This window comes from Platalea leucorodia (genome assembly GCF_965183815.1).
Source record: "Platalea leucorodia genome assembly, chromosome: 6".
NCBI classification, from domain to species: domain Eukaryota; kingdom Metazoa; phylum Chordata; class Aves; order Pelecaniformes; family Threskiornithidae; genus Platalea; species Platalea leucorodia.
In genome coordinates this window covers 46,478,690-46,505,297 of record NC_138828.1, presented here as the reverse complement: position 1 = coordinate 46,505,297, position 26,608 = coordinate 46,478,690, and the positions used below count along the sequence as shown (strand labels likewise).

General features: G+C 35.5%; 1 protein-coding gene across 2 annotated transcripts in view; it reads left to right on the top strand.

The window, feature by feature from the left end:
* Window positions 1-26,608, top strand: part of GLRA3 (glycine receptor alpha 3) — a gene marked incomplete at both ends in the record, with an annotated part of 92,660 nt that overhangs the window by 23,794 nt on the left and 42,258 nt on the right. For both annotated transcript variants that reach the window (XM_082316424.1, XM_082316425.1), the window contains 2 exons: window positions 4,867-4,934; window positions 26,208-26,431. In XM_082316424.1, the coding sequence (XP_082172550.1) occupies window positions 4,867-4,934; window positions 26,208-26,431 (292 nt within the window). The remainder of the gene's footprint in view (window positions 1-4,866; window positions 4,935-26,207; window positions 26,432-26,608) is intronic.

The window sequence follows — 26,608 nt, the reverse complement described above, 5'->3', positions numbered from 1 at the left end:
ATTACTTTCTTATATGAATGGTAGCTCTTAAATTATTTTTGCTCCTTATTAAAGTTATCTTGACTTGTTGCCACAGTATACTCTTTAGCATGCAAACTGCAGGTTCAACCTAAGGTAAAGCTGTTCTGGGCAAAAGAAGACCTCAGGCAAAGTCAAAGCACAACAGTTTTTCTTCTTTCTTCTTTGAGTCTCCTGAAGTCCTGCAAGCGTTTAAAAATGAGGAGCTTACAGCTTAGCAGTTGATTTGGGGATTTGATTTTGGAGCTTGTCATGGACACCATGCAATCATAATCTTCTGATGGGGCTATAGTGAAGAACAGGCAGATGGTTTAGAGATTAGTGAATTCAATACAGTACTTCTTGAAAGTATAATTCAAAAGACTTAGAGCCTTGTTTTGTAACTATTGGAATTTAAAGAGACAAAACCTAATTTGACATTGTTCTTTTTCAAAAAGTGCACATTCTAAATCTTCTAGACAGCTATGCAGTTTGAACAAAACTGTCCAGAATGATTCAGATCTATCACTAAGAATAAGTATCTCCATAAGTGACTTTGCCACTTTCTGGTTAGTTTTATTAGTCCTAGAACAAGTGCTGGGGCTTAATGCCTTTTTGAGTTTTTAATCTGGCAACAGCTTTAAAGAAACAGAATGAGTACTAATAAAAGAACTCAGACAATCATTTTAAATCATTTGTTCTTCCCATAAAATTCCTATGTAGACAAGATTTTTAGCTACCATCTTTTAGTCATAATTAATCTTGGTCAATAACACATAATTATCTATTTTGCCTGAGTGCTCTGCTTTTGGATAAGGAATTCTGCATATTTGTTCTTGTTCAACAGAAATAATAAAGATGGCTGTTGGTATTTGTTTAAATATGGAATAAAACAGAAAATTAAGAACTCTTGTAAAATCTTTGTTCCCGTTGCAAAATATTTTTGTTTCCAGTGCATCAAACCTACAGCAAGATGCTTCTCTTACTTAGCTGTTCCACATCCCAGACTATATCTGTTCCTGCAAATATGGAAAATACTTCACTCTCTCTCAAATTTGGCCACAATTATGTAATCCATATCTAAAAATTGTCATGGCCTCAAGATGCTCAGAATTAACCTGATACAGAAGAGGTGTTATATTTTTAAATGTATGCAGTCCAGGCTGTACCCTTTGACAACAACCTATTAAGGTGGAAATTTTGGGATTTACATAGGAAAGTGTAAAGTGTTCCTTGCCCTGGTATTACCAAACAGTATTCAGCAATCATTAGTTTAGGAACTTCTTAAGCCATGACTTAACAGAAAAATTAATTTAGATAAATATGTTCTGATCACTTCTGGAAGCTGTTTATACTTTTGGCCTTTCCAGTATTTCATGGCAATAAAATCTTCATGGTTTGGAGTAGTGAAAAGTATCAGGTTTTGTTTGCTTTGAATTTGGTGACTATTTTACTGATATTATTGCTTGATGACTTATTGAGAAATGGAGGAAAAGGGTTACTTCCTTTTGATCTTTACGGATTTGTATACTTATATATCACTCCCTACCATATCCCTTTTCCAATGTGAAGAGTTCTGTTCTACTTAAGCTGTTTTTGTGTGGCAGCATTTCATAGAATTTGTGATCCTTGTCTGCCTTCCTGACATCTCTTTTCTCTTTAATATATCCTTTTGAGGTGGACACAGGAGAAATTTTGAAGCATTCAAGACAGAAGTTCATGATCTACATGTATGGCAGTCCTTTTTTTTTATGTATTTCTTTGCATTCTCCTGTCTTTATTGATTACAGAGCGTACTTCCAGAGAACCATCCATAATTAATCTAGTCTCTCTTTCCTACATAGAAACAATTAATTTGGAGCCCATCAGTAGGAATGCATAGTAAGGATTATTTGGCATTTGACTGACACTGAATTTCATCAAACATTTTATTGCTTGACAGCTCAGTATTTTGTGATTTTTCTGCACCTCCTTGCAGTCAGCTTTATATACAAGCACCCTAAATAATCTTATATCAGAAGCAAAATCATATTGCTATATATTCTTTTCTAGGTCATTAATGTTGAATTACAAAGATTCAGTGTAGATCCATGGGGGAACTCACGAGCAATCACCTCGCACTTTGAATAAAGGCTATTTATTCCTAACGTTAAATAACTTTAAAGCAAAAAGCCTATAAGAGGGCTGTCGCTCACTTCATCAAGACTAATATCCTTAAAAAGCCTTTGCCAGAATATCATGTTGAAAAGTTTTTGAAACTCCAAATAAACTATTTTAATTAATTTAATTATATATTACAGTTAAAATTAATATTTATTTAATTAGATTGCCTTTGTCTACCTGCTCTTCGTCTCTTTCAGAGAGCTTCAGTAGATCTGAGAGGTGTTATTTCAGTAAAAATAATGTTAATTTATATCTCTTAATCATAATGGTTTTCGTCACTTCTACCAGTTTGGCTGGTACAGAGGTAAGGTTTACAGGGATAAAGTTCATTGTCAACATCATTCACCATCATACCTGGAGTCTGTTTTTCTTTTTTAATTCAAGTTATACTTGCTGGACATGGTACACATTTCCACTGATAAAAAAATGGCACAGGTGATAACTGACTCACAGTGATTTATATTTCCCCAGTTTTGCAAAGATTTTTATTTTGGCTGGCTTGGTATCACCTCAGCCTGTCAGTTTGTTCCTGTTCACTTAGTCTGAAATGTCTACTACAGTCTTCATAGAAATCCTCCATCAGAATGGCTTCAGTATTTGACACAGCTAGCAATTGGAGACAAATGCTGCTATAAAGACTTCGTTTAGTTTTTCTGCTCTGACCTTCTTCACTTTCAGGGATACTTTTATATCTTAATCATCTTCTCTTGACTTCACCTTCCAGATCTTGGCAGGATTCTATTTTTAATGCCTTGCAGATAGTTATCGTTGTTAGTTTTTCTGTCTCTAGTGAGTTTCAGCTCTATTTTTTTCCCCCATCTTTAATTTATGTTTAACTTGCCCGAGTTCTTGTGTTTGAATATGACTTCCAGTTTTAACATCTTCATTTATGCTTCTTTTTGACCGTATTTTGGGAAGTTCATTTTTACTCTCAGCACAGTATCTTTAAGTAATCTCTAAACAATCTGAAAGATGCTTTTAGCTACTCCTTTTATGTTCTTTTTAACTAGCTGTTAACTGTATTTTTGTAATGCTGCTTTTGAAATTAAGCATTAGTGTTGTAGTGATTTAGGGTTTTTTCTTTATAAAAGCAACTATGTTTGTTGATACAGCAAACTTACACTTTCAAACATAGTACTATTTTAAACAAGAATGTATCATACCAAATTTGAAATGATAAGTACTACAACATGAAAGTGTTTGAAAGGAAAGCTGCCTTGCAAACAAATTATCTAACATAGGCAGGAAGTACAATTTTCTCCCTGACAGTTTTTAGTGACTCTGCCTTTGTTCATCTCCCCTGCTTTTTTTTTTTTTTTTTTTTCCCCTTGATCCTTTTCAGGAGTTGTCAATGTCAAGCTTTTACTGGATTCTAAGGAGTACTGGATATGCTCAAAAGCTCTAAATAATTAACCAAGTATCAAAGTGAAAATAGTGACAAAGTGACTGCAGAGTGATACCTCCTTAACTGAGAATTCTTCTCCATAGGTGTAGTCTTGTGTATTACAATGACTGAAGTACACGTAGTGATGTTTTGTTGCAATTGCCATACAGTACTTCAAAACAACTATTGCCTTGAGGAAAGGAAGGTGAATGTTCCAAGTTGTGTCCTGTTGGCAGAATTTTTAATGGACATTCTGATTCTTCAAGTATTTATTATCAAGGTCATTGGTCACATTAGATTTTGCTAGTTGCAAACCACCAGCAGTGGCAGAGCAGCTTCTTACTTCAGTGACCCTAAAAAAGAAATATTACATAAGGGTTTGTAAGACTAGTCCTCAAATTCCAGATATAGATTTTTCATTATTAGTGACTGCTTACACCTGCAAAAAGAAATCAGGTTCTCCGATGCTGAACTGGATTATTGATACAAGAATATCAAGGTGTGGGAGGGTGACAGAAAAAACTTGTGATGGAAAAACCTTGTTTCCACTGTACACAGGCTGAAATTGATAAGAAATAATGGAGAAATTAACATGCTCTTCCACAACGCCATTTTTACAGAGACTTTCAGAGAAATAATTTAAAACCTTTTCCATGAAGAGACAATTCATTGTTCAGTTATCATGACTGCTCTGCTGCTACTGATGCTTCACAAATGCAAGATAAGACAGAACGACAGTTGACTGAAGACCCATGGTAACAGAAAATTCAGTTTAAATGGATTCTTAACCATTTTGTGGATTTAAGAGAAATGAGAATAGAATCTAAGTCATTCTTTCTTATCCACATTTGTTCCTGTAAGCAGTAGAGATAAGAGCAGCAATAATGTATTTCTGTTACTGGTGATGACAGATAACATTAAAGATAGAAGCTGCCTTGAGTGAAAAAGGTCACTTTTTCCCCTAATTGTTGTGAAAAGTGTCATACATTACTCACTGAAATGCACATAAAATACTTTTTACTATATATTTCAAATGGGATGTTGATTTTTTTTTTGCGTAGAATCATCTGTGCAAGTTTATAATGAACTTTCTCTCTTTTCTTTATTGCTAGAACTGGCCAGTCAAGTAGTGTACCTTTGAGAAAAATCAAAAGGAAAATTATTAGAAACAACTCAGTTTAATTTTGCATTAAATGAGTTGTGAATGTAGCATTATTTCCTCCTAATTCAATAAATGTTGTTTCATAACGGTTTATATTTTACAGTCACTCAATAAGCAATGATTCTGGAACAGGGACTGGTGTTTCTCTTTTCTTTCGCAGGCCCTCCAGTTAATGTCACATGCAACATATTTATAAACAGCTTTGGATCCATTGCAGAGACAACCATGGTAAGATATTTTACCTCAAACAATGTTTGAAGTTCAAGTCAAATATGTTCAATGAGCTCAAAAGCTAGCTAAGGTTTCTCTTCACCTGGAGCTAAATGAAGAAGGATACCCACTTCTGAGAATGGAAAGTGAAAACATTTAATTCAGCAATTGATTTTTTCTAACAGAAAATCCATCGTTATACCATCAAACACACAAGTAAAATAAAGCCAAGGATTTTTTTTTATTTCTCCATAAGTTTTATTTGACAGTTTTATGAACTCATTGTTTTTAATTAGATGATAGTTATTTGTTTCTATAGAGTTCCACCTTTCTAACCTCAAGAATGTCAATTCATTAAGTTGCTTTGTTAATAATATTTTATAATTTCATTATATACAGTGCATATGGGGATTTATACTTTATTTAAAAAGTCCGTCTTCCATAGAGCTATTGCACAGGGATAATAGAATAACTAAAACAGTGATCTGGTATTTAAAATTTCATTACGAATTCTAAGAGTGGATTGCACACTTTTTGTACATACACTTATAATTTGTCTATTAAAGAAAGGCAGAAGATAGAGTACAAAAAGACTGGAGATTTTAAGGAAATAAGGGGAAAAAGAGGTCAAAGTCTAAAGAGTAAAAGTAGATATTGAACTATGAACTGACAAAAATAACTTGGATAATCTTATTTAACAGGGGAAGCATATATGCTGATAACTTGGAGCACAGATTTACTCATTAGAATTAGGTGAGAGAGGAGACATAAGCATTCTTTCTCCATACAAGTGCCTCACATATTTTGAAGAAAGGCAAATAAGCACCTTTGAAAACAGTTACATAGTAATTTGGGGACAGGGAGGGTTAAAATATAGAGAGATGAAGGAAGAATTGTGGAAGTTTGTAAGATCCAAATATAGTAAATACTCTGAAATCCCAACAATTTCAGGGGTCAGGATATGTACTTGGAATGACAGAACACAGGCTAAAAATAATTGGTACACTCAACAACAACAAAAAAAAAAGATAAAGGAATAACACTAAGCAAAAGGCATCCTTCTGAAATACCAGTAAGAGTAAAAATGAGACCTTTGAATGTAGCCGAGGACCTGTAGTTAGGAGATCAATAGCATAAATTCATAAAGTCAAATATTTATGCCCACTATCTCCAAAGTGATATTCACAGCTGCCTGATCTTTACCTGCCTTGGAACACAGTGGTAGATGTTACTGAGAGAGGGAGATGATTTTTTCCAGGTACAAAATTACTTTAATTTGTATTTGGGTGCCTTGCCAGATTGCAAATCCCAAACAGATTGACATGGCATCCAAGGAGATTTATTCAGGTTCGATCAGAGGATTAAGCAATGCCCACATGACTAGAATAGTGCTCCACAGCTACTTTTTAATGGCCGTATAGGTGAATCTGGTGCAAAGCAGGAGATGGACCATAGAGTCAGTAAAGCGCAAAGATCCAGCAATTAGATCACTATAAAAATTATATTTAGAAAACTGAAGTTGCTACCACTCAAAAAAGTTGTCCTGAATTTGGGAAGAGGATACCTGAGTTCACATCTCAAGTGTATTTTCTCTCAAAAAAATGACAATTATAAACATTTCCTTTCAGTACAACTTAGTGAGTTAGTATGTTACTTACAATGAAATTGCATTCTGTTCTGTATTGCCTTGAAAACCAATTAAAACAGTCGAGACAGACTGCAACCTGATCTGTAACAAACAGTTCCAGGTAGTATGTTATAGAAAATACCAAACCTGGTCAGAACCACAGGGTTTTTCATTCTATCAATTATATGCATTCAAAAACTGGACAATTAAGCACAACCTTGACCTTAGGACAAATGCTGCCTTCATGATGCTGGTATTCTGTTTATAATGTATTCACTGATACAGTTCAAAACAGACTTTTGCTTATGGTCAGCAGCTGTTAACCTCTCAGAGACTCAAATCTTCCTTTGCAGAAGAACAAATGCTTTTGTGCAGATAGGACTTTCATTTGTGTATTTTATTAGCTTTACTTCTCCCCAACATTGAAGATGAACATCTTCTTTTTCAACAATGAAAATCTTTCTATCTTAAAATTACAACTAAAAAATCTTGCATTATTTTACAAACTGAATTTCTGCATTTTTGAACAAAAGTCAATTCACTGCAGTTCAGTATTTTACCAATTGTCCCTATTTTACCAATTTTATTTACTGTTGTTCTTAAAATTCAGGTACCTATGTCTTAATATTTATTCTGAATCTCTACACATAGAAATACTTATTAGAACAATTTATTAGACCCAAAAAGGACTTTTATATTCTTGATAAATACTTTTTTCAAAACTGAAAACAAAAGAGCTTAAGTACGCAACGAGTGCAAAATAAAACCTGGCCACTATGTGGTACCTTGAAGTCTCGCTGGTATTAAAAACTACCAGCTGAATAATGGGATATGCATATAATCTATTATCTTTAAAGAAGTCCGAGTACATCAACCCACGTCCTTCACTGTTGTAATTGTTCTTGGCACTGTCAGTCTCTCTTTTTCTCCCTGTCTCTCTGGTTCTCTAGTTCTCTCACCGATGACCAAAATCTTTGAGCTCCCTCTGCTGCCTCGGTTATGTATAACACAGTAAGTTACGGAAAAACAATGGGTTAAAAAAAAAACCCTGCTCTGAGGAGGCAGAAAAAAAGTAAATCACATAATTAAAAGCCCCCTTAAACAAACTTTCATCAGCAGCACCACTTAGGGTCCAGCCTTGCCAATCTTTCTATGTTATTGAGCCGAATGGTAGTACCAGATCTGTATGCGTCTGGATGATATTCACAAAGGGAGGATCTCGTCCTCGTCCTCTAGCCAAGTAAAACCTTACTGCTTTGCACACATAAAGGAAAACCTAGGTCAAATCTTTCGTTTTTAACATGTTGCTACTACTCTTTTTTTCACATAAGGATTTAGAAATCTTAAAGAATAGCAGGAGATTAAAAAAGGTGGAAGCCCAGAAAAAAATTACTATTTCGTGATATGAAATTAACATAACATAATTAACATAAATTAACATCTGAAGTTTTTTATTTAAGATAAATAGTGACGTACCTAAGCACACTTAACCTTAAAAAATCTCAGAAATCAATCAGGTTGCTTGGGTTATGTAAAGTTAAATGTATATTGGCAATATGGCAACCATATCCTACAGGAAACCAAATCGTTTTCTTATTGGTGCACTGGAACTTAAATTTCAGGTTTTACCACAACATCTTCAAAAGTTCCTTACAGAGTTTCTCTTTGTAGCTCAAGCTGTGCTCAGCTTGTATTTGCACTGTATCTCCTAATGCTAAGAGATCTCCTGGTTGTTAAGAGCACTGTCATATACATTGTTGGCAGTTACCAACAAAAAAAAAAAAAAAAAAAGAAGAGATTAGTCAGTCTTACAAGGTGAGAAGAACATCAAAGCCAACATTTTCAGCTTCAAATGTTCAGTGACAAAATACTGAATATATGAAGCAAAGACTACAGAATAATTAGGCTATGGGGCAGATAATAGGTCATACCAAAAAGTCTCTTATTCTAGAAAATATGACTGACCAATTTCCTCAAGGTTTTCTGAGTTTTAAAGGTCAGGAACAACACTTTGATCTTAATTCAGATTTACAGCAATATTTACTGACTAAGTATTAATATGCTTAGCATAACACATGCTAAAAGTGCATTGAAAGGGACACTCACTGAGAGACCTAATGGCAAATGACAACAGTGCAGACAATTAACGCACTAAAGAGCATATGTCTGTTATTTGTTCCTGCCACATTCTTGCTGATGGGTATTTCTTGACTCAGTCTGAAAAGAACTGTGTTATCCTGAATGTTGTTAGGAAGCAGGTGATAGATCTTTCTGTGCTCCCAGCACTAATGAGATTATCTTACATTTACAAATAAAATGTGCTTTTAACCTACATCAGCCCATTTGTAAGCCATCATAATTACTCTCCTTTCATGAGTCACAGGTCTTTAATTTCATTAGCTTCATCTTTCTTCAACTGACCATTTCTGTTTATGTTCTATTCTACCTATTCTAGGTTGTCTTTAAACAGATTACTTGAAAGCAGTGTTCACTTGTATACATTGCAAAGCTTGATGCTGAAGAGTTTCACCAAATATTTTTCCTAAATGAATCATTTAGTTGATTGTCTCAAATACAAGGAAATATATGCCTGTCTTTGGTGAAAACATGCTGAAAAAATCTGTGTAATGGATATACCAATGTGTTAATACTGAAATGATGGGCAGAAATATCTACATTGCACAATTTTTCTCAGATGAGTGAACATGCAATAAAGCCCACTTTACAGTTTCAAAATTACAAAAAAACATTCAATTTTTTTCCCTATTTGACAATTAAATCCCTTCTATCAAAGCACAGATTGTTCTTGTTTGAGTTTGAAAGGCAGATTATTTAACGTCCTTTAGTTTATCATAAACTTGCCTCTGCCACCTTGAGCCTGGGTCACAGAGTCAGGAGTAGACAGAGGTTTTTCAATTTCTAGCGGGTCTGCAGCTGTCCAGTCTGTTATATGACCAGATTAATGGCACCAGCTGCTTGCAACAGCTGATCAAGGGTGCGTATCGCTAATGGGTGTTGAGGAGAAGCGGTGTTTTCAGGTGCCATTTAAGAATGAGACCAATGGAGCTGTGCATAAAAATACGAGGGTCAAGTGTCTGATCTGCTGATAAACCATAATAGATGGTGCAGCAGATGGATAGGTTGGGTGACGCTACGCATAGAAGAGGCTAGTACAGATGATCCTGCACATAATGGTTATCAGGTACCAATAGCTGAATTTCCTAATCTGGGGAAATCTTGTTCCTTACTAACACTGAAAATCAGCCTCCCACAACAAGTCGGAAATGAGGAGAAATGATCTCACTGCATTTATCTCCTGGCCTCTGGGAAGTTTATGAGGATGATTGTACTGTTCTATACCTTTTCCTAACCTTCTCTTTCTGTGTTATGAGAATATTCCTGTATTCTTTCCTGGCAACTGTACTGAAGTTTTTTCTCAGGAAGTAACTCTAGCCGTTTGGGCTCCTTTTATGACTCTGAAAAAGTAAACAAAATGTCAGTTCTTCCTTTTTGATTCCTTTGATGAGTTATAAATGATTCAGAAAAAAATAATAGACAGTGTTTGGATTGGATCATTCCAGAATTAAATTCCAGGAATTTGGGCGGCAAATGGGCTTTGCACTGAAGAAAATAGTTTTGCCTATCATGTTTGGTTTAGGTTTGGACTTGCAAAAATGGTTGATTAAACTGATTTTTGAAAATTGCCAGAAGCTTTGCCTTTGCTGGAGTTGATGGCCTTTGCAGAAGCTGGTGGCAGGCTTCTTTCCCTGGCTCCTCAAGCCAGTGATTTTTAAACTGTTTTCAGAAGCAACTCTCCAGTGAGTTATTAGGGAGCAGTAGTGTTCATTTCTTGGTTAACAGAGTGTGATTATGTTATTGGATAAAGACACTCAGTTACAGGGATAGTTTCCACATATTTCATATGTTTGAAAGCCAATATATTCAACAGGGATATACTGAAAAGCAGAAATATAAACTATGAATAGAGATGTCAGTAAAAAATGAACAAATAATCTTGTCTTTTTAAATATTAGGTTAATCTTTCTTCTTTGTCACTGTAAAACCACAACAAAACAATTCCAGACCAAGTCTCAGGTTTGTTTTAGATAGCATCCTGAGGCCAAATTCTGCTGAAAGCTCTAGAGATAAAGTGCAATCTTACCTAATAACAGAGTGCATTTGTCTGAAAAGATACTGGAAAAAAACAAGGTCTTGTTTTCAGTTTTCAAAACCTGCCATTTCTAGATATCGTTTCAATGATTTATGAAGAATTGAAACTTCCTTTATGAAAGGAAATTATTTCATGCAGTCAATATCTCTAGATTGACTATGAAGTTACAGTCTAGAATAAGCGATAGTGTAATGATGAAAAGCTGCTTGAAAAGTTTTGGGCATTTTCAATAGCTTTAGATGAAAGTACTCTCATAGAGGACCCAACTCAGTTGTTAGTATGCATTTGCAGTATTAATGGAAATTTAAAAGTGATGCTAGAACCGAAAAGGACTATATTCTGTGTATGAACAAGTCATAGGTCTGAAAATATAACACCGGTAAAGTAAGAGTAATATAACAGTAAAGCAGAAGTTCAAACTGACAGTTTTCACTGATAGCAGCCATGTAATGGGCACAAACAGAATAAAGGTGTGGTACATTTGCATAAACAGATGTCTTTAAAGCAGAATCTAGAACCATAATATACCAGAGGGTTTCCACAATGAAATACCAAAATTCCCATTTCAGTTGTTCTGATTTGTAAACTGCATTCATTTTTGCAGTTGTGACCCATAATTTATTTCAAGATTTTTTGGAAGAAGATGAATTGGAATAGGTTTTATATTTATCCCAGTAAGGTTTGATGGCTGAGTCACAGCCACGTTCTGTCATGTTTTCTGGAACTTGGAGCTGAAATTCAATGGGATCTTTATGCAACATGGAGAAAAATTATCTAAGTCAGAAATAAAGACTGCTGGTTTCATTTGACATTCCCTACTGATATAAACAGATCATCTGGATCTTAATACACATCTATAAGGGTAACTTATGACTCATTTCAGACCTGTGTGGTGCTGTCAAGGTTTCCAGACATAACTTTTATTACTTTTTGCCAACAGACAAGAGGTAATCTCTCAGGTTTCCCAAGATGCAAGAACAGTGTTTCTAGACTGTGGCACATGCAGAAGACAGGTACTCTACGCTCATGTAGAAAAGCTGCAGTGGAGATTGACAACAGGTTTTCTCATTTCAAATCAGACTGCTGTTTTCTGATCCTATTTTTGTGGTGCCTGAAGATGCAGTTCCATACCTACAAATTAAATTAATTGAAGACAACTGCATACAGATTTTTAAAAAGCAAACACTAATAGTCTTCGCTTCCTAAATTTTAGCAGGTTTTTGTCATTCAGTTTAACAAAAGACTAAGACATGATGCTTAAACACTTTAGTACTCTTTGCCAATAGATAAATCCACAAACAAATATTCAAACAAATTCAAACAAACAAATTCATTAATGAACAACAGCAACAACAAAAAGTTAAATGTTGAATAAAATCTCCAAGATTCTTCATGAATAACAACTAGTAGTTTACAGTTCCGACTGTCACACAAAACATGGGAAATACTCCACTACCTCAGGCCTAGTGCTGAAAGCTGAGTGGCTGTATCTACTCGTTCAAGCTGGGCACCTACAAAATCTCTCTTCAGCTACCACCAGACGCATACTGTATCATCTGCTTTGACTTCATAGTCCCGGAAGAAATGTCAAATCAGGTACACAACAATCTATACCAACTTCAGGTCCCAATTCTGTAAACATTTTAGAACATGTCAGTCAGAGATTGTTTCATAGGTCTAGGGAACAGGCATCAGTGGTAGTTTTACACTTATATGCTGGGCAATGTTTTCTTAAATTCTTACTTACAATAAGGGAAACCTAGCTTTGAATATTTTTTGCCTCATTTGAAGAAACGACTGAATCCAGGCCTACAGTTGCCTTAGTACTCTAAGCCTAGGAGTAATTGTTCTGTTTTATCTAAAATAGATAAATATTTACTAGGATAGGTGTTACGATCAGCTCTTCCAGACATACTATAGGAAATAATTTTCTCATTCTCTCTGGTCTGTTTTAACAAACATTCTTAAAGACTTTACAAAACACTTTGTACAATATGGAAAGCTGAACAGCTCAATTTAAAGATACCAAATTTTCCATTTCCTCATAGCCACATATTTCAATTATTAGGAACAGAAGACTGGAAGGGACCTCCTACATCACTTTCTACAGCAGACAATTTTGTTTTATAATCCATCACCTGTTCTAATGCTGTCTAAAACCCAAATGGTTTCTTTACATGCCACTCCTTATGAAAGATTCTTCCAGAATCTTTATCTCCTCATTCCAAGGGAGACTTAGCCTTTAGCCAAATTTTTACATCCTGAGTTTACCTACACCCATCTGATCTTGATCTAAAAAAGCTGGAGGAAAGTTCACACCTCTTATTACCTCTTACTTATGCTTGCTTCCATTGATTCTTCTTTCTCTGACTGCTCTTTTTCACTTAAAGGAAAAGCTATGACTTATACAGCACTGCACTATGAAAGCCCATGGCATTACTCCCATCCCCTCCAGTATTTTCTTACTTACTTTTACATTTTTATATTAGTCTTTTCAATCTGTTTGAATAGCAGCTACCAGGTTACCTGTTGCTAAAAGTCTATATCCTGCTATAGCAATTACAGCATTACCCAGAAAAAGCTGTGAAGATATAACTAATTTGCAAGCTGAGATCTATTCAGTCACTATTGTAGAAAATCTGAGGATCTGTGAAAATAAGATTGTGGCATCACTACATAGCTCTGTTCACATTGTATGAGGTGATTGTGGCATCACTACATAGCTCTGTTCACATTGTATGAGGTATGCTGTTTATAAAGTTTCATATTTTGTTGCAATCATACAAGATTAATTACATTGAAGTTATGATTATGTAACACTCATATTTCTTTAATTTAAAAGGACACATACCAATGTAAAGACATTGTAAAAAAAAATCAAAATACTAGGCCAAAAGAAATAATTTTTCAAATATCTTTAGTGTAGCTGCCTCATGATGTGTATTTAAGCAATGGAAATAAATCTCATCATGATATATGGTGATTTTGTCCTTAACTCCCATTAACGCTAACAGGAGTTAAGTCCATGAATCCCCATCTATCACTGTAAGAATATAGCCTTTCTCCCTCATTTTTGCACGAACCTGCAATTTACTAACACTTCATTTACAGAAACAAAAGCTACAGTCAACTTTAGAATAACTGTTAAATGAACGTTTATTTATTATTAGGTTAAATGAACCTTTATTTAAGAAAATAAAGGATTTTCAGATTGTCACCTTTGTTCCTAATTTCTGTTCTCAAGTGTAGTAAATATGTGCTGGAAAAGCTCTCCACTACAAACACTTTACATAAAACATTAACTTTGAAGTTCTTTCCTTCAATAAATTTGAGTTATTTTGGCATCATTTAAAAATTCAGTTCTGCTCTCATGTCTTCATTCTATTCTGAATACTTGGTACTTCATGCACTCTGGGTGTGCATTTTTAATTACAATAGCCAAAGTAATCACTCAGCATGAAAGAGCTGTGCACTCAGATCTTTTATAGATCGTACCCACACTGCAAAGACATATCCTAAATCATATCCAAAAAAGTTGAAACCATTTTATAATACTTTAAAATTAAACAGTTAAATTATACAATTTATTGAAAGAGTTTGTAAGAATCTTTTCTTCAGACCCTTTTTCTTTCTCCAAAGAGAATACACAGCATGCTATCAAATATGGTCATTAACAGCTGGTAGAACAAGAGGTGTTATGAGATTGTGATTCAGGCTGTAATGTTCTTTAAAAGCCAAAACGATCACAGCAAAGTGTGTGTTGATATGCATTTTTTATTGACTTGCCCCTCCCTGTGTCATTACTGTCATTACAATGATCGTGCCAGATCATTTTTTTTTCACCGTAAATCCTTCTAGATTCTCATGCCAATTTACACAATAGTAAAACTCAGCATCTCTCAGACAGTTTGGTTTCTTCAACAGCACAAAATAACCCTTATGACTTCAAAATCTGTCTCACTTATCACGTAGACTTCAGCAGGCCTAGTCATCTCCTATAGCACAGAAACTGGGTTCTGTATGTTCTCTCAATCCCAAAGCACTTTCCTTTGTCCCTTCAGCTCATTAACGATCTTACCCAGGAAGCGCTACCCTGCCATCCAGATTCACCAGACAGGTGTCTCTAGACAGTGATCTACAGATTGTTGCCTTCCTCCCTCTCTCCAAATTGCAGGTAATCCCAGCTCACAGGCTTTTCTGCTCCTCTGCCTCTAGTGCTCCAGCTTGCAGAGGCTTTTACTTTCTCAATAGCTTCACCCAGGGCTTTCGACACAGGGAAGACAACAAAAATCAGCTCCCTCTAGCTGCAGCCTTCTCCACAGTTCAGAAAGGTGCCAACTTGCAAGCCTCTACAAAACATTACAAGCCCTAGGAGCAAATTTAATCCCATATCCTTCTCTCCCAGAAAAAAACAGCCAGCTACCTCATCAAGGCATTTCTTGTTGGAGACTGTGTGCCAGTATGAACAGATATTGATCAAACACTTTAACACAATCATGAAGATATTGAAGGTGAATTAAAAACAAATACCTTGAATACACGCAACTGAGAAAAAGTATGTATTCACTATTTCTTCTTTACCTGTTTTTAATTATGAAAACAATAATCTTCAAAACCATTTCTGGAGAATCCGAATTTATTCACTTGCTTGAAAAAACAAGCAGTCTTTGCATTGCCTGATCTTTCAGTCAGTAGATTTCTTTTTCAGTTAATAGATTTCCAAAATGTAAATGTATAGGAACATATGAAAGGTAATTTATTGGCATAACAGGATTAGTTAAAGATTTCTAGTCTGCTTTCCATCTACAAACATTGTGTGCTACAATATGTGGGATCTCTCACAATCTTTTTAGTTGCTCTGTCTTCTTTTATAGATTTAAATTGAATGAGGGTTTAGCTACTTGACTCCTAGTAGGACTGAAGGGACAGAATACTGAAAATTTTATGTTTCTAGTCAGTCTTTATTAGTTCCCTGTTTTGCAACATATTTTTCCTTATTTTTGTGAACGTTATGAAACTGGCTACTCTACAGTTTCAGAAAACTGAATATATAAAATACATAATTTGCATGCCTTGATATAACGTATATTATATATAATTTATAATACATATATATAACACAACACTTTTAAAAGTATTTGTTTATATTTTACATTGGTTGTCTTTTATTAATTTTGGATAATTTTATTGCAATTTTTAAATATTTATACTAGACTTTAAATATTTATACTAGACCAGTGTAACAAGACTGTTTCCCAGCTTAGCAAAATGTAGGGAAAATGTTTCAGATTTGTGCCTGTGACTACTGTTCTGGTATGACGGTAGTATTACAAACCACAGTATCTGAGATCTACCAAAATAAGGTTAGGATTGGCTTTTCAATGAGTAACCTCTACTTCCACCCCCTTCATCATGGACCTAGTGGAAGCCCATGAACTTGATATGTCTTCTTTCTCCCTTGCTACTCGTCTAGACCCACACGCACTGGTTCACAAAGTTAATTTCTTCATGAAAGGAGCAGGTTAGAAAATGGGTCCTGAATAGAGTTTATGCCTGTTCAATTTTTATTTAGTTGCCTAAGTGCATTTAGTGTTTTTAGAGGTGGCCTTAATAATCCCTAAGAGTCCCTGGGTTATCTAGGCTAGTAGACACATCATAGGATTGCAGGAGACATGCATATTTTTGAACCAGCAGCCAAAAGGCAGAATATCTTAGGGCTTTTCAAATGCCACTAGATATCTTTGTGTAGACAAACAAATTGTTCTCTTTCTCCTCAGTACTGGTACAGTTCAAATCCATGTTAACTTTTATGTGTTGCCATAGCATCAGCGTAGAACCTCTAAAACAACATGATTTTCCTGACAGACTACTTGGTGCGCTTCATGACTACCAATAGATTTAAAGACAACTCATATCTAATCAAGTTCGTTTAAAGTTAGAGTTACATCCCTTCCCACAGCCCATTTTATCAGGTGTTTAAGCTTCTGGAGTTAGCAGGCCCTGCTTCCGGACTAGTTCAGCTTTACCTTTTATTTTACCCTATTTACCCTATTCTAGACAATGTCATATTTACCTACCAACAGAAGAAAGGCTGCAGGGAAAGTTAGTATGGAATTCCTAAATTCCTGTTTGATCTAATTAGGTTATATTTCCCTGAGGAGATGAAATGGGATGATTTCAAATACGTGTTTTCAATAAAGACTTCTACTATTAGCCCATTCAGTCACTCATTGAAACTAGTCATATACTAAGTGCTAAGATATAAAATGTATTAATAACAACACTAAATATATAGCACCAAAAATTCATCTGAACAAATGAATAATCTCAGAAAAACTCAACTTTTCACATAGCAAGAAATACCTTCTGCTGTTAGAGCAAAAGCATCTTCAGGGACACATCATTTATCTGCAGGAAAAAAAAAATAAAACAGAATCTTTTGTCAACTGAGAACATGGCAAAGATCGGCAAAGATCAGCAAAGACAAAGGCTTAGTGCATGATGTTTGTTCATGTAATTGTCATGTCCATTTTCATCGAATCCCTTATACTACTGCCTGAAAGTGCAAACATTTTAAGAACCCCTGAGCTAAAGCTTAAAAAAGCAATTATATTGAACAAGTTGCAAAGTGTGATTTTACTGTGATGCATTAGGAGTTCAGAGCACACAACTTCCATTAAGAATGGAAGTAATATATTCAATCTGCAATTAATAAATATTCTAGGACATGCAGTAAGAGCTGTGACAAATGTTATTACACAGTATTTCAGTACTGTGTTTAATTAATTTTTTAAGAGTAAATATCCTAGATATTAACTAGCTTTGACTTTTGATATGATAATTATTTGTGAGCACAGAAACTAAAGTAGTCATTGCTACTGATAATAAACCAGGAAAAAAAAACTCTACTAAAATTAACTAAACCTGTCCATTTTGCAATGAAGCTCTCTGCTAATAAGCATCCTGTAAGTCACTCCATACTTTCAGTAAGGGAAAGACTGAACTGGAGTAGTGACAGGACAGTTCTCATCCTCCAAACCGTTAGCAGTGATGGTGAGTGAGATATTACTCAACCCAGAATAAAAGAAAGCAAGTGACATTTGTCTGTCCCAGGTAGAACATTAACAGAGGCCATATCACTTCAAGGTTATGAAAGCAGGTGAGACACCCAGGAGGAGCACTTGGTGCACAAGTAGTGTATACACTTATTTGCTGAACTCTGATTTTTTATTTTGTAAGGGAATCTGAGACATCTGATATTACAGGTAGCAATTTTGAAGTCCTAGTTTTAACTAGTTCTTTGCCAAGTTCTAGTTCTATTGACTTCAATATGAGTATTGCTGCGCAGTTATTCGAGTCAGACTCTGCAAATTAATTAGGCAAAATTTAAATAAAACTTTAACAAAACTATTCACAGGACACCCACCTGGATACTTAGTCATTCAGAAGCATAAGAAAAACAAACAAAAAACCAAACCACCCAACCAAACAAAAAACCCAGAAAGATTAAAAATGTTAATGAACACCTTAAAATCTGCTTTTATACATGCATGGACCAAGAAAGAGAGAGCTCTTCATCCAAAATCCATCAACAATCTTTTCTGTATAGCTCAAATAATTTCCTAAAGCTTCCTGAGATCAGAGGCAAGTTAGCCGTCACCCAAATCCCTAAACCATCTGGCCTGTCCTACTTAATGGAGGGGGTAAGAGCACCCACCATTTTCAAACTAGTCTAGGATTAGAGCTTTTATCCAGGAACCGAACAGGCCTTACTGCTCATTCTCAGCCTGCAAGGGCTCAAATCTAGAGATCCTAATCACCATTGAAGTGCTTAGCCAACTAACTTGAGGCAGGATTAGACAGGAAAGTTTTCCATGTCTTCATGTATGGAACTGTGTACTTGCCCTTATACAACAAAATTGCAAGAGTCATGGGATTAGAAAGAAAAATTGCAAGAGGAAGGCTTTCTCCTAAGGCCCATCGATGAAGATATTCCTTTCTGATGGAGGAATCCTGTGGTTACGGAAAATTCACAAAATTGCTTCTTACTGAGGGAGTGGTGCAGTACTGCAGTTGCTCCCAGCATCTCTATGGGTTCTGCAATTCCAGAGTGAGAGCAATAAGGTCACCCTTAATTTTACCCACTGCCAAAATCAGTTCTGGAAAGAGAGCTTCCACATATGGAATCATCCAGGGACAGATCATCAGAAAGGATTCTGTGAGTCAGAAAAACTCTTTATCATAATCAACAGCATATCTACATTGCTTCTTGTAATGAATGCCCTACAGCTATTCAGTACAGAAAAGCATGTTCTTAGGAATGTTTGGCATTAGTCAAATCTTGTTACTCTGACACAGATTTGACGTGTCAATTAAAGTTAAGTACTCAGTGATCAATTTAAATCACAGTTAATTTCTTTTAGCTGCTATGGTAAATCTCTGACAAATTAATGAGTTACTGTTAATGGTGGAGCATGGAGTCTGTTGCAATTTTTTTTCACTCATTAATTGAACTGCCATACAGCATAGATACATGCACTATCCTTGCTGCAGTTCAGACCTGTAATAATGCAAAAATATAAAAAAAAATAAAGAAGTGTCCCCTTATTTGCAATAATAAATCATGCCAGTGAAAAGATCACTGATGTTTATTAGCATGATAAGCAGAAGGATGAGCCATTTCAGTCCAACCGAAATTTATTGATAATTAAGGATGTTCTTGTCCTTAGATTTAAAATGTTTTCTCCCTCGAGTATTTACTCTTCAGTATATTTACGGATGGCAATCAAGTCATAATACAAGTCCTTTGTATTACCAGTTTAAAGAAATCAAAATTTTCCTGTCTGTTCTCTCAGAACTGGCTATCCTGTCCAGTCCTATATCATCCTTTTCTGCATCTTCTACATATTGTTTTTCTGAACATGCATGACTACAGATGAGGCCTCACCATAAATAATCTCCGTAATCACGGAATTCCACCTATTAAGCATGAGGAAATACAGGGGAATCCTTCAGATCGCACAAACTATATTTACATTTCTCAAATGTCAGTGTGAATTTCAAGGGTCTTCTCCTACTTTGATTTTGCAATGACATTGGTAACCTGCATGAAAAATGACTTACCAATTTGAGAATCTTACTTAAGTTTAAATATTTGAGTTTCTCTACTAGGGAATTTTCATCAAAGGCATATTGAAATAATTACCTGAATAGCTTTGGGTCCAGTCCGAAATTTTCAGATATGCAAAGGAAAACTAAGGAAACTCTATAAATTTACCCAAAGTAATTAGGTTACCTAAAGTGCAGGCATAGTGCTTAGGGGCAGTGAACGAATTTAAAATGGAAAGATGTTATTACTATGAAGTACTAATATGCCACAGGGCATCCTGTCTAATTATACTAATCAAGGCAGCAATAAAAAGCATGTCAAGTTGCATGTTTTTCAGAGACTGAGATAGCAACTTTAGAAAATCTCACTAGCAAAAATTAAAACTATTAATGTGTTCTGTAACATAGTAGCTTTTCATGTACAGCAATGAGAACAAGAAAGCCAACTTGCGAGAGAAGACAACTATGACAAACCATCTGTATCCATCAAGTCCCCACATTTTACTACCTTTGTATCAGTATAACAAAACCTAAAATCATCCTTCACTTTTTGTGAAATTTTCTAAATAAAAAAAAAAAAAAATTCTAGCTATGATAAACCAGGAAAGCATATGTTGCAAGGGGAAAACTCATTGTAGAAACCGCAAAATAAAAATGTTAGTATTATGTTTTTACTGCTGATCCATAGCACTAACAAGTTTAGTACTATACTGGATTGTGCAGAACTCATCTGGTTCAGAAAATAACCATTTTCTGCTTAGTTTTCCATTTTATCTTCCAGTTGTAGAGTTAGTCTTAAGTCTAACTCTTATTTTCCACAGTATTACATAAAAATTAAATTAATAAAAGGTAAAATTGCTAAGGGCTTTTAATTAACCTGTTGCAAGCAACCTGTTCAACAAATTACATCAAGGTTAAGAAGTAAAAGTATTTTGAAGATAAAATGTGTAAGGCAATTGTAATATTTTGTAGAATAAAGGCCAAAGATGTTTTTCATTTACCCAAAAAACAAAACAGAAAATGAAGTGACATACGCTCTACAGCATTCCTTGTTAGGCTGGTGTGCCAAGGATGCTATGCTGAAACTACTACTACTATTCCACTAGTGCCTGAACACCTCATAACTCAGCACCTGATGACTTTTTTTTGGGGGGGAGGGGGGTCAGCGGGGATGGATAGAGGGAGAGGAATGATAACATACACATAACTGTATGACCAAATACTCTCATTCCCTATGAGGTGATAAACAAATTCAATAAAACAAATAGCCCACTATAGTTACAAAATTAAACTTATTTTGAAGTGGCTTTTCAAGACATTAGTTACTTTTTTAGGCCAGGATTCCCTTGGGTCTTATTCTTCCTGATAGGTATTCCTCTCCCTTGTAACATCTACTGAAATAATTTAAATTATTCCCTGTTCCCCTATGCCACTACTAGCTCCCTCTAGTTCTGCCTGCCTTTTACTCCAAGTCACCCTGCTAATTTTCATACCTCACTTCAGCCTTCACATGAGCAGGTCTGCCCAATACATCTGTGAGAACTTCTCAGGTACAGAGGATCATATTCAGCTTTCATTACAACAAAGTAAATTCCAGTCTGTGCCATTGTCTGCAAAATGCTTTTCCAGCATTATGTCCAATGCAGCTGTTAGCAACAGCCATAGAAACCTGGAAAGGGAGAAATCTAACCATTGGGGGGCTATTAGTCTGTGCATGTGTATAATCTACAAATATGGGGCCTTGCTCTTTGTTGATTTTCAAGCACTTGCAATACATACAGTTAATAAAATTAGTAAAAATATATTCAAACAAGTCTTTGTATTTTTCCTATAATTTGGTGGAAACTTAATGAACAAATCTTTGTCTTTTATACTTTAGTAAATGCATCTGCTTTCTATGCTATTTTTTACAACTTCACCAGAAACTCAAGTATTTTTCAATACAGATCTTTAATGGACATGAACAAAAAATTGCCATAGTTATCAGTATAAAACAAAATTCTTCACAAGAACAATATTTCTCACAGTGCCTTCAAATTTAGTCTTAGCAGTATTCTTGGAAAGTCCGTAAGATTTTCTTGTTAAAATCTTACAGTGAGCTAGAACAAATAAAGCAAGAATCATTTGACTATATTACACAGAAGACAAATCTAGATTTCACTTAGATGGGTATATTAGTCAAAATTATAATAGTATTTGGAACTGCAATAAGTAGAGGTCTGGAAGATTATTCATTTATGCATGAAAATTTGATGATTTAGTGCAAATTCAAAAATTATGAGAGCAGGTGATAGGCAATGTTCAAATGAAGGGCTATTTGGATATTTGCTTTTATATATATATATATTATCTCGAGTGTATGTATATATCTATATAATCTTGAGTACTGTGTGCAGTTTTGGGTGCCACAGTACAAAAAGGATACAAAGCTACTAGAGAGTGTCCAGAGGAGAGCGATGAAGATGGTGAAGGCTTTAGAGGGGAAGCCGTACGAGGAGCGGCTGAAGTCACTTGGTCTGTTCAGCCTGGAGGAGACTGAGGGGAGACCTCAGCATGGTCTACAGCTTCCTCACAAGGGGAAGGGGAGGGGCAGGCGCTGATCTCTTCTCCCTGGCGACCAACGATACAACCCGAGGGAACAGCAGGGACATATGCCACAGGAGGTTTAGGTTGGATATTAGGAAAAGGTTCTTCACCCAGAGGGTGGTGGAGCACTGGAACAGGCTCCCCTGGGAGGTAGTCATGGTGCCAAGCCTGACAATATTCAAGAAGCATTTGGGCAATGCCCTCAGACATATGGTGTGAACGTTGGGGTTGTCCTGTGCAGGGACAGGAGTTGGACTCGATGATCCTTGTGGGTCCCTTCCAACTCAGGACATTCTATGATTCTATGATATATCTCTCTCTCATATCTAGAAGGCTTCCACATACAGTGCTTATTAAAAAATGCATTAAAGGAATACAGTGCCTATTAAAAAATGCATTAAAAGAACCAGGGAGAGTCAGGCAATTAATATCTTGAGGATTTGTGCAAAAGTTTCCATAAGGCATTCTAGCTATATTCGGTATGCTATAGGAATATAGCTCTATCTGTATCAGTATAATGAAGAAGAAATCAACATATTCTGTGAGTATTTTGCATTTCACTGTGTGCTCAACATTGCTTATCAAAATGCTAGTACTGGAGTCCGTAATGGCCTTGGCCTCAGCATGGACAGCAAAAAGCAATTACCTGATCTCCCAATTTTTATTTTATTGAGCCCTATGAAGCAGATGAACAGTATACTGACCCTCTAAGAAAGTTCACCCTGTGGCTAAGTGTTTCAAAAGACAGTGGAGCAAGGGAAGACCCATAAATCAGTCTCATTCTGTAGAACCAGGGCACAGCAGCTGTTCAGACGATGGCAGCCTTGAGGTTACACAAGTGGCTGTGGAAGTCACCACAACTTAACTGATGATTTCTCTCTCCCCTCAAGGAACCTGCCCAGCACAGAGTTATTTGAGTTAGGAGTCACCCCTCCAGACAAGTAGCACATGAGAATAGTAATCCTCATGTAAGAAAACAAATCAATTCTAGTAGTTTAATTCTGGTGTCTGTGTTTGCATCCAACAGCCCTACTTGTTTAAAGCAGTTATAGCCTTATGCTCACAATGTGTAATTATAAACTGAGATGATTAATACTTGTCCTTCATACAATAGCAGTCAAATGTATCTTTTTCCTTTTGATAGATTATGAGATTTTTTAGTGAATAATGAGAGCCAATTTAAATCAGACTTTCCAGGGAAGAGAACAATGAAAAATAGCTGCAGTTGCTTCAATGAAAAATTTAACTAGGATTTTTTTCATCTTAAAAGCTGGAAACAATTTAAACAAATACACTTTAGGCAAACTGACATACAGAATAGATTAATATAACCAAGAACAGATTCCTCCATTTGTCTTTCTCCATTTTCTGTTTTCATTTCAACTTTCTGCTAGGCATTTTTCACCTGTTCTGTCTTATACATATGAGAAGTCCCTTACTTTATAAGTAAGCCCATTCATAAACTCATCATATTCTACAGAGAAAAGTAAAATAAATAGACATACTTCAGGTTACACAAATTAAAAGCTAAAGCTTGGGTTTGGCTGAAGTGCAGATGAAGTCCTGAGAGCTGCAGTGCTCACACCCAGTGCCCCAGGTTTAGAGCTAATGTTCCCTTCAGTGCAACAAATCCACATGTTGGGACAGGCAGAAAGAGCCGTCACTACTCCCACATCCTGCTTCTTCCGGGCCTTTTGATTTTATACACGAGTTTGGAGAACTGGTACTACGTCATATCTGGGATATCATGCAAAAAAATAAGGGTATCTCAGGGGGTATTATGTCCTCTTACTGCATGGAAGACACCAAAAGCTCAGTTCTATGAACACTGAGGCACAAGCTTGTCTAAGGGTTTTGGCTTACTTTAGAAAAAAAAAAAGAGAAGGCTTGTTTCTACATCTGTAAAGTACAAATCCCTGGCTCGGGTTTCGTCACACCATGGTGCTAATTATGAAAAATACCAACAGCTTCTCTTAAGAACTTTTTATGGCTCTTGAGGCTGTCACTAGCCATGATGAAAAAGAAGGGAAATTTCTTTCAGTCCTTTTCTGAAAGGGGGGTTAACAAATTAATGAACAATTTTTTTTAAAAAGCAATTGATTAACAAATCCTATGCTTTTTCCACCTGGCATTTAATGTTATATCGTTCCATTTGGTCAGAGAGACTTTTTCATGTCTGCTGAAAACAATAATCTGAATTAATTTCATTCTCCAAGTGTAGTTTTCCACTTACTGGTTTTGTCTTGAAAATTTATAAGGTTATATGAATATAAAATCCTCTGCTGGGACTTTCTCTGTATGATATGCAGTATTTTCTGATTATCAATAAATAAATGCTTGGTGAGCATGTTTTTAGCATATTTGGCTACCCTTATTCATGCTGAGTAATTAAATTGACGAAAACAGCAGGATGCTGAAGATATAAAAAACTACTTCTCATGAGTATATGTTGCATATTGAGGTTCCTGTCGTCCATTATTATGTCTGTTGGCATGATTCTCACAACTGTATGGCTACATGTTCCAAGTTTCATTAGACCAAATATTGATACGACATTGGAATTTCAACAGTACCCACTATTTCTATACCAGTGGGGTTTTAACTAGTTATTCTAACCACTAATAACTACTACCCATAGTTACTGGCCAAATTCTACTGCTCAGCCTTGAACACTTCATTTCCCATTCTGACTCAAAAAGTTTTCTTTTTAAAATTAGTTTTCATTGTCTTTTTTAACAATAAACAAGTGATGTTATTTACTTCTATTACATTTAGAAGTGTCACGTAAGGTCTGACAACCAGCTCCCGTTTCCCCTCTACACCTAACATGTCTTTGTTTCTATTTTATTTTTATCTTCTTTCGTTAATGCAGTAGTGCAAATAATGAGGAAAATCATCCATGACCAATAAAAGTATAGTCCATATGTCCTTATGCTCAGTGTCTCAATTCTCTCAGTTCTTGATATAATTTAATGAGATGCTAATATGCACTTTTTTAAAAAAACAAATATTCTCATCTTTCAGAGCGGTAAAGTTCTAAGAAAGTGTGCTGCCATAAATACAACATTGTCTCTGACAGAGAGTATATACAACTCCAAAATGACTTCCAGAAGTTTGAAGCACTCCACTCATCTTTCCTATAAAAACACCTTTCATTAATACAGGACTATCTGTAGGAATTAAGGTGACTCCACTTGTACCTAAGCTAATTTATCATAAGGAGTTATATGATCTTCACCATATTTGAATAGAGAAGGAATATATGTGTCTTTCTCATACAGGTCTACGGCAAGGTACTACTCACACAATTTTCGTTAGGGAACTGAGGCATAGTAAGTCTAAGTGGTGTGTCTAAAATATGTAAGAATTAGAGAGAGAGAAAAGAAATTAATTGAGGTTTCCTTCCAGTGGGACAGATTCCCACTGCCTAAGAGAGGGAAGTGGGAATGCCTCCCCACCAGGAATTGAGCAGAAAAAGGTAACTCCATAAAACTCTTTTTATGCTTCTCTCATTTTGATTTCAAGACAAAGCTACTGTAGGGGTAGAGTTATATGGAGTTATATGAACTGTACACAGAGGTTGGATTTCCTTAGCTTGGGATTTTTTTCAATTGCCCTGAAATGCATATTTGTTTTTATCCATTGTGTCCCTGCTAATATAAATAGGTATCATGCTGGCATTAAGCTAAGTAATTCTTTTGTTATCCACAGATGGACAGGGGATTACATGGCTAAGAAATTAAATAAAAGCTAAAACCCTATGCTTGGTAAAGCTTTGCTTGTTTTCTCTTTCATTCAGGATTACCGAGTGAACATCTTTCTCCGTCAGAATTGGAATGATCCACGTCTCGCATACAGTGAATATCCAGATGACTCTTTAGACTTAGATCCATCCATGCTGGATTCAATTTGGAAACCTGATTTGTTCTTTGCTAATGAAAAAGGTGCCAACTTTCATGAAGTTACAACAGATAATAAGTTGTTGCGAATTTTCAAAAATGGAAATGTACTTTATTCCATCAGGTGAGTCTCTAATCAACTGATTGTTTTCAGATAGAAGCTGAAAAGTGTACCTAAGAATTGCTAGTGGATATCTTCAGTTGCTAGACATGCAGAGCTATCACTAAAGTAAATGTGAGTTTTGAATACAGAGCTTTATCATCATTACTGTTCATTGTTAATACTAAAATAGAAAATTAT